This window comes from Phyllobates terribilis, unplaced genomic scaffold (genome assembly GCF_046119375.1).
Source record: "Phyllobates terribilis strain yellow unplaced genomic scaffold, ASM4611937v1 Scaffold_5__5_contigs__length_657084704, whole genome shotgun sequence".
Taxonomy (NCBI): domain Eukaryota; kingdom Metazoa; phylum Chordata; class Amphibia; order Anura; family Dendrobatidae; genus Phyllobates; species Phyllobates terribilis.
The window spans coordinates 31,918,968-31,938,232 of NW_027362765.1; the positions used below are offsets into that span (position 1 = coordinate 31,918,968).

General features: G+C 40.8%; 1 protein-coding gene across 2 annotated transcripts in view; it reads right to left on the reverse strand.

Annotated features, from left to right (window-relative positions):
* Nucleotides 1–1,593: 1,593 nt before the first annotated feature.
* Nucleotides 1,594–19,265, reverse strand: part of LOC141271834 (uncharacterized) — a 40,534-nt gene continuing 22,862 nt past the window's right edge. The window contains exons 3-8 of one of the 2 annotated variants that reach the window (XM_073682007.1): nt 8,220–8,369; nt 7,911–8,090; nt 7,705–7,828; nt 7,528–7,625; nt 7,258–7,348; nt 1,594–3,408 (exon numbers count right to left, since the gene is read on the reverse strand). In XM_073682007.1, the coding sequence (XP_073538108.1) occupies nt 2,135–3,408; nt 7,258–7,348; nt 7,528–7,625; nt 7,705–7,828; nt 7,911–8,090; nt 8,220–8,297 (1,845 nt within the window). In that variant the 5' untranslated portion in view covers nt 8,298–8,369 and the 3' untranslated portion in view covers nt 1,594–2,134. The remainder of the gene's footprint in view (nt 3,409–7,257; nt 7,349–7,527; nt 7,626–7,704; nt 7,829–7,910; nt 8,091–8,219; nt 8,370–19,265) is intronic. The other variant, XM_073682008.1, reaches the window with a different exon arrangement.

The following is a 19,265-nucleotide window of genomic DNA, read 5'->3' on the forward strand; positions in this document are numbered from 1 at the left end:
GTGCATTTGTATAAAAACATTTTAGTTTGTGATTGGTTTCTCTTCCTCCCATATTTTTATTATTTAAATTGTTTTGTCTTTGTTCTTCCTTTCCACTTCCAGTAGCAGAGATCTCAATAGTATTTGTCAGCTGTATGGCTTTTTCTGGCCTTTTGCTTCCCTTCCCACATTGTTCTAGTTTAAAGCTCTTCTGATGAGTGTAGCAAGGCGACTTCCAAATACATGTTTTCCAGTCTTCGTAAGGTGCACCCCATCTCTAGCAAGTAGTCCATCGTATAGGTAATTCATTCCGTGATCCAGAAATCCAAATCCTTGTTGACGGCACCATCGACGTAGCCAGTTGTTCACCTGTAGAATCTTATTCCACCTCATTGTTCCATGGCCATCCACTGGGAGGATGGATGAGAAGACCACCTGCGCTCCCAATTCTTTCACTTTCTTGCCTAAGTCTTCAAAGTCACTGCAGATGGTTTCCAGGTCCTTTCTTGCGGTGTCATTTGTCCCCACATGTATTAGCAGGAATGGGTAGTGATCTGTAGGTCTGAAGAGTCTTGATATCCTGTCAGACACATCTTTAATTTTTGCTCCTGGAAGACAGCACATTTCTCTTGAGGTTATGTCTGGTCTGCAGATAGCGGCCTCTGTTCCTCTTAACAGGGAATCCCCCATGACCACCACTCTCCGTTTTTTCTTCACAACATTCTTCTTTCTCCATCCAGGAGGATTCTGAGGGCTTACAAGGTTATTCATTGCTGGCAAAGTCTTATTTTGCTGTATTTCTTCATGGTTCTCCTGCGTGAGAGCCTGGTACTGGTTCCTGAGCAGTATGGGTGCTGACTGCCTCTCGATCCTCCTGCTTCTGTGGGTCACATGCTTCCATTCCTCTGTTTCGTCAGGTGCAGTTCGAATTTCTTCTCTTTCTGAATCATGAAGAGATAATTCTGCTCTGTGTAAGAACTCTTCACCTTCCTTAATGATTTTCAAGGTAGTTAACCTCTCTTCTAGATTTCGCAACTTTTCCTCCAACAGGGACACAAGCTTGCATTTCTGGCATGTGAAGTTTGGCTTTTCCACTGGCAAGTCTGTGAACATGTAGCAGGATATGCAGCTCACCAAATGGCTCCTGGACTCTTCCATGTTCTTATTGTTAATGTTCTGAAAACAGTGAAAAAAGCTTAAAAAAAAAGCTTCAAAATGCGCGCGCCGGCCGGCGCGCGGTTTACCGATGTCCTCTTTTCAGCTCCAACAGCCAAAATCCAGTGTTCTTTGAGCTCGCGGAGACTCTTCACTTACCCCAAAATGCAGTGGGAATATGCAAATTATCTCCTCAGGACTCCTCCCCTGGTTTACCGATGTCCTCTTTTCAGTTCCAACAGCCAAAATCCAGTGTTCTTTGAGCTCGCGGAGACTCTTCACTTACCCCAAAATGCAGTGGGAATATGCAAATTATCTCCTCAGGACTCCTCCCCTGGTTTACCGATGTCCTCTTTTCAGTTCCAACAGCCAAAATCCAGTGTTCTTTGAGCTCGCGGAGACTCTTCACTTACCCCAAAATGCAGTGGGAATATGCAAATTATCTCCTCAGGACTCCTCCCCTGGTTTACCGATGTCCTCTTTTCAGCTCCAACAGCCAAAATCCAGTGTTCTTTGAGCTCGCGGAGACTCTTCACTTACCCCAAAATGCAGTGGAAATATGCAAATTATCTCCTCAGGACTCCTCCCCTGGTTTTTTTGGGGCCACCACAACGATAAACCCCTCCTAATTCTGGAAACAAGGAGGGGTGACTGGATTCTGCCAAACAGCAGAAATAAATATTTTTAGTTGGTTTGGATGGCAATGAATTTGTGCGCAAATTGTCTCTCAATAAACACTTTATTTTCAAAGATAAAAAGGCTGCTATAGGTGGTCACCCTGGGAAGGATAAGGATGGAACTCCCACGAGTGGATTGTGTACTGATCACAATCTAGAAAATGGTTTTAGACATATTGACGTGAAGAGACAGTTGAATTTGTACCCCATACATCATCGGGGCAGTCACCTAGATACCTTCTACCATCTTCTGTTAAAGGAACTTAGATCTTTCCCCTATGATAAAAAAACAGGATAATCTAACCCCGGCACTGCTACAGGCCCTAAAGTCCTTGAGATCCACTAATCAGATAGTGAGATTTGTGATGTCTAAGAAGGTGCCATTTCTGGATAAAACATTTCCCACATTCTGAACATGAAAATGGCTTCTCGCCTGTGTGAAGTCTCTGGTGCTTAACAAGAATCGATTTCTGGTTAAAATTTCTCCCACATTCTGAACAGGAAAATGGCTTCTCCCCTGTGTGAATTCTCTGGTGTTTAACAAGGTGCGATTTCCGGACAAAATATTTCCCACATTCTGAACAGAAAAAAGGCTTCTCCCCTGTGTGAATTCTCTGATGCTTAACAAGATGCGATTTCTGGTTAAAATATTTCCCACATTCTGAACATAAATATTGTTTTTCCCCTGTGTGATATCTCTGATGTGAGATAAGATTTGATTTCTGTGTAAAACTTCTCCCGCATTCTGAACAGGAAAAAGGCTTCTCCCCTGTGTGACTTCTCTGGTGTATAACAAGATGCGATTTCCGGATAAAATATTTCCCACATTCTGAACAGGAAAGAGGCTTCTCTTCTGTGTGAATTCTCAGGTGTTTAACAAGATACGATTTCCGGATAAAATATTTCCCACAATCTGAACAGGAAAAAGGCTTCTCCCCTGTGTGAATTCTCTGGTGCTTAACAAGAGTCGATTTCCGGTTAAAATATTTCCCACATTCTGAACATAAATATAGTTTCTCCCCTGTGTGAGTATTCTGATGTGCGATAAGATTTGATTTCTGTGTAAAACTTTTCCCACATTCTGAACAGGAAAAAGGCTTCTCCCCTGTGTGAGTTCTCTGGTGACTAGCAAGATGAAATTTCAGGTTAAAACATTTCCCACATTCGGAACATGAATATGGCTTCTCTCCAGTATGAATTCTTTCATGCCTAATAAGATCTGATTTCCGGTTAAAATATCTCCCACAGTTGGAACAAGAAAATCTCTTCTCCTTTGTGTGAATTTTTTGATGTTTAACAAAAGACGTTTCGAGGGAAAAACTATTTCCATATTCTGAATGTGAAAATGTCTTCTTTGCTTTAAGAGCAGTTTGTTTTGTAATGCCTCTTTTGTGACTTTTATTTTTATTAGTAGTCTGTAATGAACCAGAAGATAGGACCTCTTTCAAAGATTCAGATGATAGATCTTGGCTGTGAAGGGATGATGGTATATCTGGAGTAATGGCATTCACTTCAATTGTATCCTGTGTGATCTCAAGGTCATCTGATTTAAAAATTGAAGCTGTCATTTGTCCCACTGATCTTCTGTCACCGTCATCTGCAAATAATTAAACCAATTATTATTTTTGAATAAAATATCCTTAAAATATAAATTTTTGAACATTACTACTTAAAATGTCCATAGAAATGGGAAGTTATGTAGCAAAACTGAATTACTCACTAAGACAATGACAGATCACAGTCTAATAGAAGACCTCATGGCAAGAACCAGTAGAGAGCATGGTGTTCAACTGTTTGTTCATTTGGCCTCCTAAATATTCACTGCACATTTAACCCCTTTACCCCTGAGGGTGGTTTGCACTTTAATGACCAGGCCAATTTTTACAATTCTGACCACTGTCACTTTATGAGGTTAATAACACTGGAACACTTCAACGGATCCCCCTGATTCTGAGATTGTTATTTTGTGACGTATTGTACTTCATGATTGTGGAAAAATTTCTTCAATATGACTTGAATTTTCATACCCTTAATTCAGAGAGATATGTCACACAAAATAGTTAATAAATAACATATCCCACATGTCTACTTTACATCAGCACAATTTTGGAATCAAATTTTTTTTTGTTAGGAAGTTATAAGGGTTAAAAGTTGACCAGCGATTTCTAATTTTTCCAACAAAATTTACAAAACCATTTTTTGGGACCACATCACATTTGAAGTGACTTTGAGGGGCCTTTATGACAGAAAATACCCAAAAGTGAAACCATTCTAAAAACTGCACCCCCAAGGTACTCAAAACCACATTCAAGAAATTTATTAACTCTTCACATGCTTCACAGGAATTTTTGGAATGTGGAAGAAAAAAATGAACATTTAACTTTTTTCACAAAAATGTTACTTTAGACCCCATTTTTTTTATTTTCGCAAGGGTATCAGGAAAAAATAGACCCCAAAATTTGTTGTGCAATTCCTCCTAAGCACTCCGATACCCCATATGTGGGGAAAATACAATGTTTGGGCACATGGCAGGGTTCGGAAGGGAAGGAGTACTATTTGACTTTTTGAATGTAAAATTTGCTTGAATAATTAGTGGACTCCATGTTGCATTTGGGGAGCCCCTGATGTGCCTAAACAGTGGAAACCAACCACAAGTGACACTATTTTGGAAACTAGACCCCTCAAAGAATTTCTCTAGATGTGTATTGAGCACCCTGAACCCCCCTGTGTGTTTCACAGAAGTTTATAACGTAGAGCCGTGAAAATAAAGAAATCAAACTTTTTCCACAAAAATGATCGTTTAGCCTCAAATTTTTTATTTTCACAAAGGTAAGAGGAGAAAATGGACCCCAAAAACTGTTGTGCAATTTCTCCTGAGTACACCAATACCCCATATGTGGGGAAAATACACTGTTTGGGCACTCAGCAGGGTTCAGAAGGGAATGAGCAGTGCGTGACTTTTTGAATACAAAATTGGCTGGAATCGAGAGCGGACGCCATGTCGCGTTTGGAGAGCACCTGATGCGCCTAAACAGTGGAAGCCCCCCACAAGTGACCCCATTTTGGAAACTACACCCCTCAAGGATTTTATCAAGGGGTATAGTGAACATTTTGAATCAAGATGTACGACACAGAATTTGATAACATTAGGTCATCATATTGAATAAGTTGTCATTAGTCTTGAGCGCAAGTGCTCGCTACTTGAGTTTGCATCGGGTACTCAGGTATGTACCAAGTATTGCAGGTGCTCAAGTGACATGCTCGAGTCCCCGCCCCGCATGTTTCACAGTTATTAGACACCCAAAAAAAAAAAAAAGGGGGGATCGCTCGTGCATGGCAGGCAATCCCCGCAAGTTTTTTTTGGCTGTATAACAGCTGCAAAACATATGGGGCAGACACTCGAGCACGTCACTCGAGCACCCGTGATACTCGGTGCATTCCTGAGCACCCGATGCAAACTCAAGTAGAGAGCACTTGCACTCAACACTAGTCACCATATCGTCATCATTTTTTTTTCTTTACTGTTGAAAAAATCCCGACCCCAACACAACCCTAACCCCAACCCTAATACAACCCCAACCCTAGCACAACCCTAACCGTAACCCTAACACAACCCTAACCCAACCCTAATGTTAGCCCATCCTTAACCCTAGCCCAACCCTAACCCTATCATAACCTTTATCCCAGCACAACCCTAACCCTAGCAAACCCTAACCCTAGCACAACCCTAATCCTAGAGTTTATTTTTTACACCGTTCCTCGTGCGGTATAAGTGATTAGATGACTCTATTCTTTGGGTCGGTGCGATTACAGCGATACCAGATTCATATCAGATTCATATCAGGTTTTTATGATTGACAGCTTTCACACACTAAAAAACCCTTTTTTTTTGCAAAGAATAGTTTTTGCATCACCATATTTTGAGAGCTATAATTTTTCAATATTTCGGCCGACAGAGTTATTTGATGGCTTCTTTTTTGCGGGACAAGTTGAAGTTTTTATTGGTACCATTTTGGGGCACGTGACATTTTTTGATCGCTTTCTATTCCGATTTTTGGGAGGCAGAACAAACAAAAACCAACAATTCAGGAATTGTTTTTTTTTTTTTTTTTTATGTCGTTCCACATGTCTTAAAATTGATAAGGTACGTTTACAGCGGTACCACATTTATATCGTTTTTTATGTTTTGGCGCTTTTACACGATAAAACTATTTTATTTAAAAAAAATTTTTTTTGCATCGCTTTATTCTGAGAGCTATAACTTTTTTTATTTTTTTTTTGGCTGATAGAGCTGTATGGCTGCTTGTTTTTTTTTGTGGGACAAGATGACGTTTTCAGTGGTACCATTTTTATTTACATTCGTTTATTCCATTTTTTTTTCGGCGGTATGATAAAGCATCATTTTTTGTTTTGTTTTTTATTTTTTTTTACCTTGTTTACTTAAGGGGTTAACTACTGGGACAGTTTTGTAGGTTTTATTTATGGGTACAGTATATTTTCATGGATTATTTTTTTATTTTTTTAAATTATTATTATTTTTTTTTTTTCATTTTCACTTTCTGAGACTTTTTTTTTAACTTTTACACTTTGTCCCACTATGGGACTTTCATTTGTTGAAGTCTAATCACTTGCACAGCATAAGGATGAAGCATCATCCCCTATGCTGTGCAGGCTGTCAGCCCCTGCACACACAAGCTAGGTAGATTGTGCACTGAGCATGACCTACCTATCTTGCTGATGCGACTTTGATTGCAGCATTTCGGGGATTAATGTCCTAGCACATAGTACCGAGTGTCAGCTGTGACAATCAGCTAACACTCGGCGGCGATCTCGCCTGCACGGCCTCTGTGCAGGTGCGATCGCCAGGGCGTATTAATACGTATCTGGTCCAATAGGCCCGGGCGCAGATACGTATTAATACACACCAAGTCAGAAAGGGGATAATGTTGTCGATCATAAAAGCAAAGTTTGGCCAGAAAGACTGGACCTGGTTTTGTAGGGACCATTTGAGCAGATTCAGCAGCCCAGAATGGCGAGAATGTAGATTCATCCAATAATATGCCAGGATTCTAGGAAGGTAACAGCATCATTACCTTTTTCTTAGAGGCCCACCATAATTTTTTTCTTCAATTGATTTTCTAACTTGTCAGCACATTCTACGTACGCTGCCATTTGGCTTTGTAGCTTACAGATCTGGGCAGATAGGGGACAGCCTCTTCTAATTCCATGGGGTTCGTGGATCCTCCAGCATTAAAGTTCTAGAGGAGAAGGCCTTTAAATGCCCAAAGAAATGTGAACAGTTTTGGGTGTAGGAGAATGTTGTCGTCTAGCGACAAAATGGTGATCACATGATTGTGATAATCTGGACTACATCACCAATAAAGCAGCCACAGCCGGTGACTGAGAAGAATCTGTACATTTTCTGCATTTAGTGGTTACTTCTCACCTGGGTAGTCATATGTAGGAATTTCCTCTTTACACCGCTCATCATCCCTCATATATGGCTCTGTAGTATTAATATGGGTCAGATCTTTACCCTGAAAGAAATATTGTAAAAGTCACATCTATGATCAGCTCTAATCCTGACATCTCCACTGTTCTCATTACACAAGTATAAAACATATAATACTGGTGGATAAAACAAGACTGAACACAAGACCTTCACAGCCGTCTACACATCATAGGGAAGATCTCATGACACCTTCTCTCCATCTACCTGATGATCCTGAGGAGCATTGGGATCTTCTTGTTTACAGTCCTGTGGAAGAAGAGGACGGGGACATCTCTCTGGTGTTTTCCTCTTAATGGATAGAACTGGAGGAAACACATACAGAGGCTGAATTCATTCTTTACATACAGATAATTATAGGCCGTGTGTATTTAGTCCTATTACCTGGTACTGTAAAGGGCTGGGAAACCTCCATCATGGCGTCCTTGTACAGATCGTTGTGTGCTTCTAAATACTCCCACTCCTCCATGGAGAAATAGACGGTGACATCCTGACACCTTATAGGAACCTGACACATACAATGATACCGTCATCCCCCGATCCCTTCATAGCATTACTGTATAATGTCCCAGCATTCCCAGCAGTGTCACCTCTCCAGTCAGCAGCTCAATCATCTTGTAGGTGAGTTCTAGGATCTTCTGGTCATTGATGTCCTCATGTATCAGGGGGTGAGGTGGAGGCCTCGTGATTGGGCTCAGGGGTCTTCCCCATCCATCAGACACAGGGTCCTGACAGCATTCACTAGAGGTCTTCTTCACTACTGTGTAATCCTGGTTATGGAGAGACACATTAATAAATCTCACTACAGACATTTCCAGAGTCCTCACCTCTCCAGTTCTGTCCATCTATTATACCCATAGATAACAATGATGTAATGTGACGTCATCAGAATCTCTCACCTCTCCAGTAAGACGGAAGAGGATCTCTAGGGTGAGGTGTAATATCCTCTCCGCCATCTTGTCCCTGTCCATATCCATCCTTTATGGATCAATCAGGTAAGTTCTCTTATATAGAAGATCTCCACTGGGAGAATCCGATATTGTAGGGACCTGAAAATGGAGAACATGAACCAAGTTAACATCATAAAGAATCCTGTGTAACAAGGGCAGGCAATTAATTTCCCCAAGGACCCACATCAAAGACCATGACTGTTGTGGAGGTCTGATCCAACAGGCCAAACTTAATTCTGCTCATTTTTTTTTTATCAATTTTTATCACTTAATCTTGAGCAGAATTATATCTGCTGACTCAATGTTAATACACTGTGTTCCAAATTATTATGCAAATAATATTTTCTCAGATTTTCCCAAATTACCTATATGAATTGCAGTCATTGTAATTTTCCAGTCAAATAACTATTAGAGTACAATTGAAAGGTTTTTGTACAAACTGCCTATGATAACAGTATATTTTTAAAAAAATAAAAAACTCAAACTGCACTCAAAATGCATGTTCCAAATTATTATGCACAGCAGAGTTTTCAACCTTTTCATTTTAATAAAGAACAAAAAAATGGTCATTTTTGAAATTATAAGCATTAGCAGGTTATTACAAACTGAAATCAAACAGTTTTCAACTCAAAACTTTATTCTAGGTGATGTTACATTTGCACATAGGACCGCTTGTTCGAAAGGAGCTTCTGAACTCTCTCGTCCATTGAATTTGTCAGGTTTTGGATGGTTTCTGCTTGAATTGTTTTGCATGAGGACAGAATACCCTCCCAGAGCTGTTGCTTAGATGTGAACTGCCTCCCGCCATCATAGACACTCCTTTTGATGATGCTCCAGAGGTTCTCAATGGGGTTGAGGTCAGAGGAGCATGGGTGCCACACCATAAGTTTGTCCCCTTTTATGCCCATAGCAGCCAGAGATGCAGATGTGTTATGTGCAGCATGAGACGGTGCATTATCATGCATGAAATGATCTCGATGGTCCAGATGGATGGAGTGGAGGATGGCTGGTTGATGGACACCCCATGCAAACACGGCTACGGCGCCAACAAGGAGGAGGTGGAGTAATGTTTTGGGCTGGAATCATGGGGAGAGAGATTGTTGGCCCTTTTAGGATCCCTGAAGGGGTAAAGATGAACTCCATAATGTATGTTGAGTTTCTCAAACAGCTCTTCCTTCCATGGTTCAAGAAGAAGAACCGTGCATTCCGCAGCAAGATCATTTTCATGCATGATAATGCCCTGTCTCATGCTGCACATAACACATCTGCATCTCTGGGACGGGGCATTATCATGCATGAAAATGATCTTGCTGCGGAATGCACGGTTCTTCTTCTTGAACCATGGAAGGAAGAGCTGTTTGAGAAACTCAACATACATTATGGAGTTCATCTTTACCCCTTCAGGGATCCTAAAAGGGCCAACAATCTCTCTCCCCATGATTCCAGCCCAAAACATTACTCCACCTCCTCCTTGTTGGCGCCGTAGCCGTGTTTGCATGGGGTGTCCATCAACCAGCCATCCTCCACTCCATCCATCTGGACCATCGAGATCATTTCATGCATGATAATGCACCGTCTCATGCTGCACATAACACATCTGCATCTCTGGCTGCTATGGGCATAAAAGGGGACAAACTTATGGTGTGGCACCCATGCTCCTCTGACCTCAACCCCATTGAGAACCTCTGGAGCATCATCAAAAGGAGTGTCTATGATGGCGGGAGGCAGTTCAAATCTAAGCAACAGCTCTGGGAGGGTATTCTGTCCTCATGCAAAACAATTCAAGCAGAAACCATCCAAAACCTGACAAATTCAATGGACGAGAGAGTTCAGAAGCTCCTTTCGAACAAGGGGTCCTATGTGCAAATGTAACATCACCTAGAATAAAGTTTTGAGTTGAAAACTGTTTGATTTCAGTTTGTAATAACCTGCTAATGCTTATAATTTCAAAAATGACCATTTTTTTGTTCTTTATTAAAATGAAAAGGTTGAAAACTCTGCTGTGCATAATAATTTGGAACATGCATTTTGAGTGCAGTTTGAGGTTTTTATTTTTTTAAAATATACTGTTATCATAGGCAGTTTGTACAGAAACCTTTCAATTGTACTCTAATAGTTATTTGACTGGAAAATTACAATGACTGCAATTCATATAGGTAATTTGTGAAAATCTGAGAAAATATTATTTGCATAATAATTTGGAACACAGTGTACATGTAAAGTGTTCTTCCCTCTAGCTGCTAATAAAAAACATAATTTACTGCTTTTATACAGTTTATATAAAACAGTAAATTATTCTGCTCCTCTTATTCAGTCTTTGTACCTTAATCAATAACCTACAACAAAATATGATGTCCCCACAAACCCTCTCACGCAGTTGTCTCTAATACTGCAATATCGTCCTCTGTGGCTTCCCTGCTAATACTCTCGCACCTCCCCAGTCTGTCCTTAACTCTGCTGACCGATTAATCCACCACTCTCTTTGCTATTCCTTCACTTTTCCCCTTTGCAAATCCTTCTCCCAACAGCAATTTTAAGATCTCTCTAAAGGTGTTCAATGGGATTTAGATCTGGACTCATTGCTGCCACTTCAGAACTCTGCAGTGCTCTGTTTCCATCCATTTCTGGGTGCTTCTTGAAGTATGTTTTGGGTCATTGCCCTGCAGGAACCCATAACCTAAGATGCAAACTCAGCTTTCTGACACTGGGCACTGCATTGCGACACAAAATCCTTTGGTAATCTTCAGATTTCATGATGCCTTCAACAAAATCAAGGCACCCAGTGTCAGAGGCAGCAAATCAGCCCCAAAGCATCTCTGAACCGCCACCATATTTGACTGTAGGTACTGTGTTTCTTTGTAGGCCTCATTTCCTTTTTGGTAAACAATAGAATGATGAGCTTTACCAAAAAGCTCTTGGTCTCATCTGTGTACAAGACACTGTCCCAGAAGGATTTTGTCTTACTCACGTACATTTTGGCAAACTGCAGTCTAGCTTTTTTATGTCTCTGTGTCAGCAGTGGGGTCCTGCTAGGTCCCCTGCCATATCATTTAATTTCATTCTAATGGCGATGGATAGTTCGCACTGACACTGATGCAATCTTAGCATGCAGGACAGCTTGAATTTCTTTTGAACTTGATTGGGACTGCTTATCCACCATCTGGACTATCTTGCTTTGCAACCTTTCATCAATTTTTCTCTGCCATCTATGTCCAGGTATATTAGCTATAGTGTTGTATAGTTGTAAACTTCTTGATAATGTTGCGCACTGTGGACAAAGCAACATCACACTTGATGCTCCCACACAATATGATGTCCCCCACAGCCCACTTACATAATATAATATTCCCATACAATCCCCCATGCATAATGATGCCCCCACACATGCCTCTTAGGGCACAGCATCATGTCTCTAGACATGCCCTTCAGTGCACAACATAATGTCCTCAAACATGCCATACGGCAGATTTTTTTCATTCTATAAAATTACTAAAAAATAATAATGAAAAACACTTGATAATGAAAAAAAATATTGTAATTTTAATGCGTTTTTTTTTTTAAATAATAAACATCACAAATCAGCAAATAACATAAACATATTTGGTGTCCCCGCACAAAACAGCGATCAGGTTATTTACAGAGATCAGTAAATTACGTAAAAAAATGGCATGATTGGTATTTTTTCTCTCTTAAACCCATAAAAATGTAATAAAACGGTAATGCTGAAGCAGTGTTGACATGTAGCATTAATGCTGCGTTCTTTCTGCTGGTTTTCTGCAGGTGTCCGCACCACACGATGCAGTAACAATCTTCTCTGATTATTGTGTGTTTACTGCATTTTTTGTATGCGTTTTCCCGCTGATTTGATGCGATTTTGGGGCAGATATGGAGCATAGTTTTTAACGCTTTTTTAATAGTACAGAAAAGCTTTGATTCTGCTCTTAAAAATGCAACGTCGTTTTTTTTCTTCATGAGTTTTTTTCAGAAGAAGCCTATAGAGAAAAAATGCACCAAAACCGCAGAGTTCAGCAGCGTCTTCAGACCACAGGGGTGAAGATTTCATGGAATCACATCCACTTTGCTTAGAAATATAGACCTTGTTCACATGTAGGGCAAATGCTGCGTATTTTATGCTGCCTTTTATGCACAAAAATTCTGCTGTTTTTTACTGTCCGAGCAAAGTGGATGTGATTTCATGAGAACTGCACCCGCTATTAGAATTCAACAAACAGTATTTTACATTATTTAGATGTTAATATTTATCTATCTGCTTGTCTCTCCAGCTGTTTTAAATGTGTCTTTCCTTTCCTTGCCTTTCCCATTCCTTTTCTTCCCCTCCTACCTTAAATGTTTTATATATATAAGGTATCTTATATGTATCGTAACTCCTTTCCCTCGCCTATCCTGTACATACCAACCTTTTTCATTCTTCTTCTATGCCTTTAATTTTTTCTTTTTCCGATTTTCCTTAATATACCATATTTTTTCTTTCCCCTTCTCATCCTTAACCCTTTACACCCCTTATTTTACCTACATCTTTCATCTCTTTAAATTTTGCTTTTTTGCTTTTACTTTATTCTTTTTTGCTTTTATATTACTGTGTATTTATAATATGTCTCCCCCTTTTTCTATATTACTATGTACTTATAATGTCTCCCCCCTTTTTCTAGATTACTGTGTATTTATAATATGTCTCCCCCTTCTATATTACTGTGTATTTATAATATGTCTCCCCCTTTTTCTATATTACTATGTACTTATAATGTCTCCCCCCTTTTTCTAGATTACTGTGTATTTATAATGTCTCCCCCCTTTTTCTATATTACTGTGTATTTATAATATGTCTCCCCCTTTTTCTGTATTACTGTGTATTTATAATATGTCTCCCCCTTCTATATTACTGTGTATTTATAATATGTCTCCCCCTTTTTCTATATTACTATGTACTTATAATGTCTCCCCCCTTTTTCTAGATTACTGTGTATTTATAATGTCTCCCCCCTTTTTCTATATTACTGTGTATTTATAATATGTTTCCCCCCTTTTTCTATAGTACTGTGTATTTATAATATGTCTCCCCCTTTTTCTATATTACTATGTACTTATAATGTCTCCCCCCTTTTTCTATGTTACTGTGTATTTAAAATATGTCTCCCCCTTTTTCTATATTACTGTGTATTTATAATATGTCTCCCCCTTTTTCTATATTACTGTGTATTTATAATATGTCTCCCCCTTTTTCTATATTACTGTGTATGTATAATATGTCTCCCCCTTTTTCTATATTACTATGTATTTATAATGTCTTCCCCCTTTTTCTATATTAATGTGTATTTATAATATGTCTCCCCCTTTTTCTATAGTACTGTGTATTTATAATATGTCTCCCCCTTTTTCTATATTACTGTGTATTTATAATGTTTCTCTCTTTTTTCTATATTACTGCGTATTTATAACATGTCTCCCCCCCTTTTTCTTTACTTCATTTATGTAAAAAATCCTTAATAAGAACTACTTTAACAAAAAAGGCGCCCGCTGTGTGCCCAAGGACGCTGCTGAACTCTGCGGTTTTGGTGCTTTTTTTTTTTCTAGATGCTTCTCTAGTCCCAACTGTCCCGGATACAGCGGACAGTATTGGATTTGGGTCTACATCCTGCAGTCTCGAGCGTCTGCTGAATTTCCCTCACTGCCAGCACCCCTCTCACATCTCCTCCTGCCAGGGTAGAAAGAAATGGTAAATGCTCATATATTGAGATGTGGCCAGGGACGTGGCCAAAACTTGCCGCATCACGCTGTGCGCTGCATAATCTGACCCTCTTTCTGTTCTTCTAAAGAGTGCAGGAACAGTACAACATTTTTTTTATTTCCCCAGAGTACCCCTTTAAGTGAGGACATGTACAGACCATAAATACAATATAAAGTAATGCACAGCTCAGCAGTTACAGGAGGTTCCTGCTCACAAGCTACAACCTATAATGGAAATAGGGGGAGACAATAGGCAGAACGTGCTGTCGTGTACGGTCCGGCCATATAATATATAGAGGTTATGATATAAAGCCGCATGATCTGGTCATCAGCCGGTATCTGTGCATGGAGGATGTGGAGACAGATGAGTAGGAGGGAACAGATTCTGAGGAAAATATAGAAAGGGGGAACAGGTAAGAGGTAGATTAGTGAGTTGAGGTGATAAGCCTGTCTAAAGAGATGTGTCTTTAAAGCACACTTAAAAACATGAGGGATAGATATTAGTCCGATAATTTTTTTTTTTACAGGGGGTGAATACATTCATAGTAATTATTTCAATCTAAGATTTATACGTTTTTTATCTGACACGAGCATTAACTACCTAAATATCACATGAATAGGAGACGCCGATACATGAGACGGAAATACACTCTATGCTCCAACTCTAAAAACAAAAAAAAACATTCCTTTAGGTGAATTAATTAGAACTAAAAAAAAAATGTTCCATTATTAACACAAATGACAATGGAATTTATTAATACCAGACTGAAGCTGGCTATACACCAGGACTGAGGAGTCTGTAAGCCAAACCTCCAACTCCAACACTGACTGCAACTCCACGACTCCGACACCACAGCCCTGCCTCACTACTGAGCATGTACATAAAGTGCAGCACAGATTCATCTCACTGCCTCACTACTGAGCATGTACATAAAGTGCAGCACAGATTCATCTCACTGCCTCACTACTGAGCATGTACATAAAGTGCAGCACAGATTCATCTCACTGACTCACTACTGAGCATGTACATAAAGTGCAGCACAGATTCATCTCACTGCCTCACTACTGAGCATGTACATAAAGTGCAGCACAGATTCATCTCACTGCCTCACTACTGAGCATGTACATAAAGTGCAGCACAGATTCATCTCACTGCCTCACTACTGAGCGTGTACATAAAGTGCAGCACAGATTCATCTCACTGCCTCACTACTGAGCGTGTACATAAAGTGCAGCACAGATTCATCTCACTGCCTCACTACTGATCATGTACATAAAGTGCAGCACAGATTCATCTCACTGCCTCACTACTGAGCGTGTACATAAAGTGCAGCACAGATTCATCTCACGGCCTCACTACTGAGCGTGTACATAAAGTGCAGCACAGATTCATCTCACTGCCTCACTACTGATCATGTACATAAAGTGCAGCACAGATTCATCTCACTGCCTCACTACTGAGTATGTACATAAAGTGCAGCACAGATTCATCTCACTGCCTCACTACTGAGTATGTACATAAAGTGCAGCACAGATTCATCTCACTGCCTCACTACTCAGCATGTACATAAAGTGCAGCACAGATTCATCTCACTACTGAGCATGTACATAAAGTGCAGCACAGATTCATCTCACTACTGAGCGTGTACATAAAGTGCAGCACAGATTCATCTCACTGCCTCACTACTGAGCATGTACATAAAGTGCAGCACAGATTCATCTCACTGCCTCACTACTGAGCATGTACATAAAGTGCAGCAAAGATTCATCTCACTGCCTCACTACTGATCATGTACATAAAGTGCAGCACAGATTCATCTCACTGCCTCACTACTGAGCGTGTACATAAAGTGCAGCACAGATTCATCTCACTGCCTCACTACTGAGCATGTACATAAAGTGCAGCACGGATTCATCTCACTGCCTCACTAAAGAGCGTGTACATAAAGTGCAGCACAGATTCATCTCACTGCCTCACTACTGATCATGTACATAAAGTGCAGCACAGATTCATCTCACTGCCTCACTACTGAGCATGTACATAAAGTGCAGTACAGATTCATCTCACTGCCTCACTACTGAGCGTGTACATAAAGTGCAGCACAGATTCATCTCACTGCCTCACTACTGAGCATGTACATAAAGTGCAGCACAGATTCATCTCACTGCCTCACTACTGAGCATGTACATAAAGTGCAGCACAGATTCATCTCACTGCCTCACTACTGAGCATGTACATAAAGTGCAGCACAGATTCATCTCACTGCCTCACTACTGAGCATGTACATAAAGTGCAGCACAGATTCATCTCACTGCCTCACTACTGATCATGTACATAAAGTGCAGCACAGATTCATCTCACTGCCTCACTACTGAGCATGTACATAAAGTACAGCACAGATTCATCTCACTGCCTCACTACTGAGCATGTACATAAAGTGCAGCACAGATTCATCTCACTGCCTCACTACTGAGCATGTACATAAAGTGCAGCACAGATTCATCTCACTGCCTCACTACTGAGCATGTACATAAAGTGCAGCACAGATTCATCTCACTGACTCACTACTGAGCATGTACATAAAGTGCAGCACAGATTCATCTCACTGCCTCACTACTGAGCATGTACATAAAGTGCAGCACAGATTCATCTCACTGCCTCACTACTGAGCATGTACATAAAGTGCAGCACAGATTCATCTCACTGCCTCACTACTGAGCGTGTACATAAAGTGCAGCACAGATTCATCTCACTGCCTCACTACTGAGCGTGTACATAAAGTGCAGCACAGATTCATCTCACTGCCTCACTACTGATCATGTACATAAAGTGCAGCACAGATTCATCTCACTGCCTCACTACTGAGCGTGTACATAAAGTGCAGCACAGATTCATCTCACGGCCTCACTACTGAGCGTGTACATAAAGTGCAGCACAGATTCATCTCACTGCCTCACTACTGATCATGTACATAAAGTGCAGCACAGATTCATCTCACTGCCTCACTACTGAGTATGTACATAAAGTGCAGCACAGATTCATCTCACTGCCTCACTACTGAGTATGTACATAAAGTGCAGCACAGATTCATCTCACTGCCTCACTACTCAGCATGTACATAAAGTGCAGCACAGATTCATCTCACTACTGAGCATGTACATAAAGTGCAGCACAGATTCATCTCACTACTGAGCGTGTACATAAAGTGCAGCACAGATTCATCTCACTGCCTCACTACTGAGCATGTACATAAAGTGCAGCACAGATTCATCTCACTGCCTCACTACTGAGCATGTACATAAAGTGCAGCAAAGATTCATCTCACTGCCTCACTACTGATCATGTACATAAAGTGCAGCACAGATTCATCTCACTGCCTCACTACTGAGCGTGTACATAAAGTGCAGCACAGATTCATCTCACTGCCTCACTACTGAGCATGTACATAAAGTGCAGCACGGATTCATCTCACTGCCTCACTAAAGAGCGTGTACATAAAGTGCAGCACAGATTCATCTCACTGCCTCACTACTGATCATGTACATAAAGTGCAGCACAGATTCATCTCACTGCCTCACTACTGAGCATGTACATAAAGTGCAGTACAGATTCATCTCACTGCCTCACTACTGAGCGTGTACATAAAGTGCAGCACAGATTCATCTCACTGCCTCACTACTGAGCATGTACATAAAGTGCAGCACAGATTCATCTCACTGCCTCACTACTGAGCATGTACATAAAGTGCAGCACAGATTCATCTCACTGCCTCACTACTGAGCATGTACATAAAGTGCAGCACAGATTCATCTCACTGCCTCACTACTGAGCATGTACATAAAGTGCAGCACAGATTCATCTCACTGCCTCACTACTGATCATGTACATAAAGTGCAGCACAGATTCATCTCACTGCCTCACTACTGAGCGTGTACATAAAGTGCAGCACAGATTCATCTCACTGCCTCATTACTGAGCATGTACATAAAGTGCAGCACAGATTCATCTCACTGCCTCACTAAAGAGCGTGTACATAAAGTGCAGCACAGATTCATCTCACTGCCTCACTACTGATCATGTACATAAAGTGCAGCACAGATTCATCTCACTACTGAGCATGTACATAAAGTGCAGCACAGATTCATCTCACTGCCTCACTACTGAGCGTGTACATAAAGTGCAGCACAGATTCATCTCACTGCCTCACTACTGAGCATGTACATAAAGTGCAGCACAGATTCATCTCACTGCCTCACTACTGAGCGTGTACATAAAGTGCAGCACAGATTCATCTCACTGCCTCACTACTGAGCGTGTACATAAAGTGCAGCACAGATTCATCTCACTGCCTCACTACTGAGCATGTACATAAAGTGCAGCACAGATTCATCTTACTGCCTCACTACTGAGCGTGTACATAAAGTGCAGCACAGATTCATCTCACTGCCTCACTACTGATCATGTACATAAAGTGCAGCACAGATTCATCTCACTGCCTCACTAAAGAGCGTGTACATAAAGTGCAGCACAGATTCATCTCACTGCCTCACTACTGAGCATGTACATAAAGTGCAGCACAGATTCATCTCAATGCCTCACTACTGAGCGTGTACATAAAGTGCAGCACAGATTCATCTCACTGCCTCACTACTGAGCGTGTACATAAAGTGCAGCACAGATTCATCTCACTGCCTCACTACTGATCATGTACATAAAGTGCAGCACAGATTCATCTCACTGCCTCACTACTGAGCATGTACATAAAGTGCAGCACAGATTCATCTCACTGCCTCACTACTGAGCATGTACATAAAGTGCAGCACAGATTCATCTCACTGCCTCACTACTGAGCGTGTACATAAAGTGCAGCACAGATTCATCTCACTGCCTCACTACTGATCATGTACATAAAGTGCAGCACAGATTCATCTCACTGCCTCACTACTAAGCGTGTACATAAAGTGCAGCACAGATTCATCTCACTGCCTCACTACTGAGCATGTACATAAAGTGCAGCACAGATTCATCTCACTGCCTCACTAAAGAGCGTGTACATAAAGTGCAGCACAGATTCATCTCACTGCCTCACTACTGAGCATGTACATAAAGTGCAGCACAGATTCATCTCACTGCCTCACTACTGAGCGTGTACATAAAGTGCAGCACAGATTCATCTCACTGCCTCACTACTGAGCATGTACATAAAGTGCAGCACAGATTCATCTCACTGCCTCACTACTGAGCGTGTA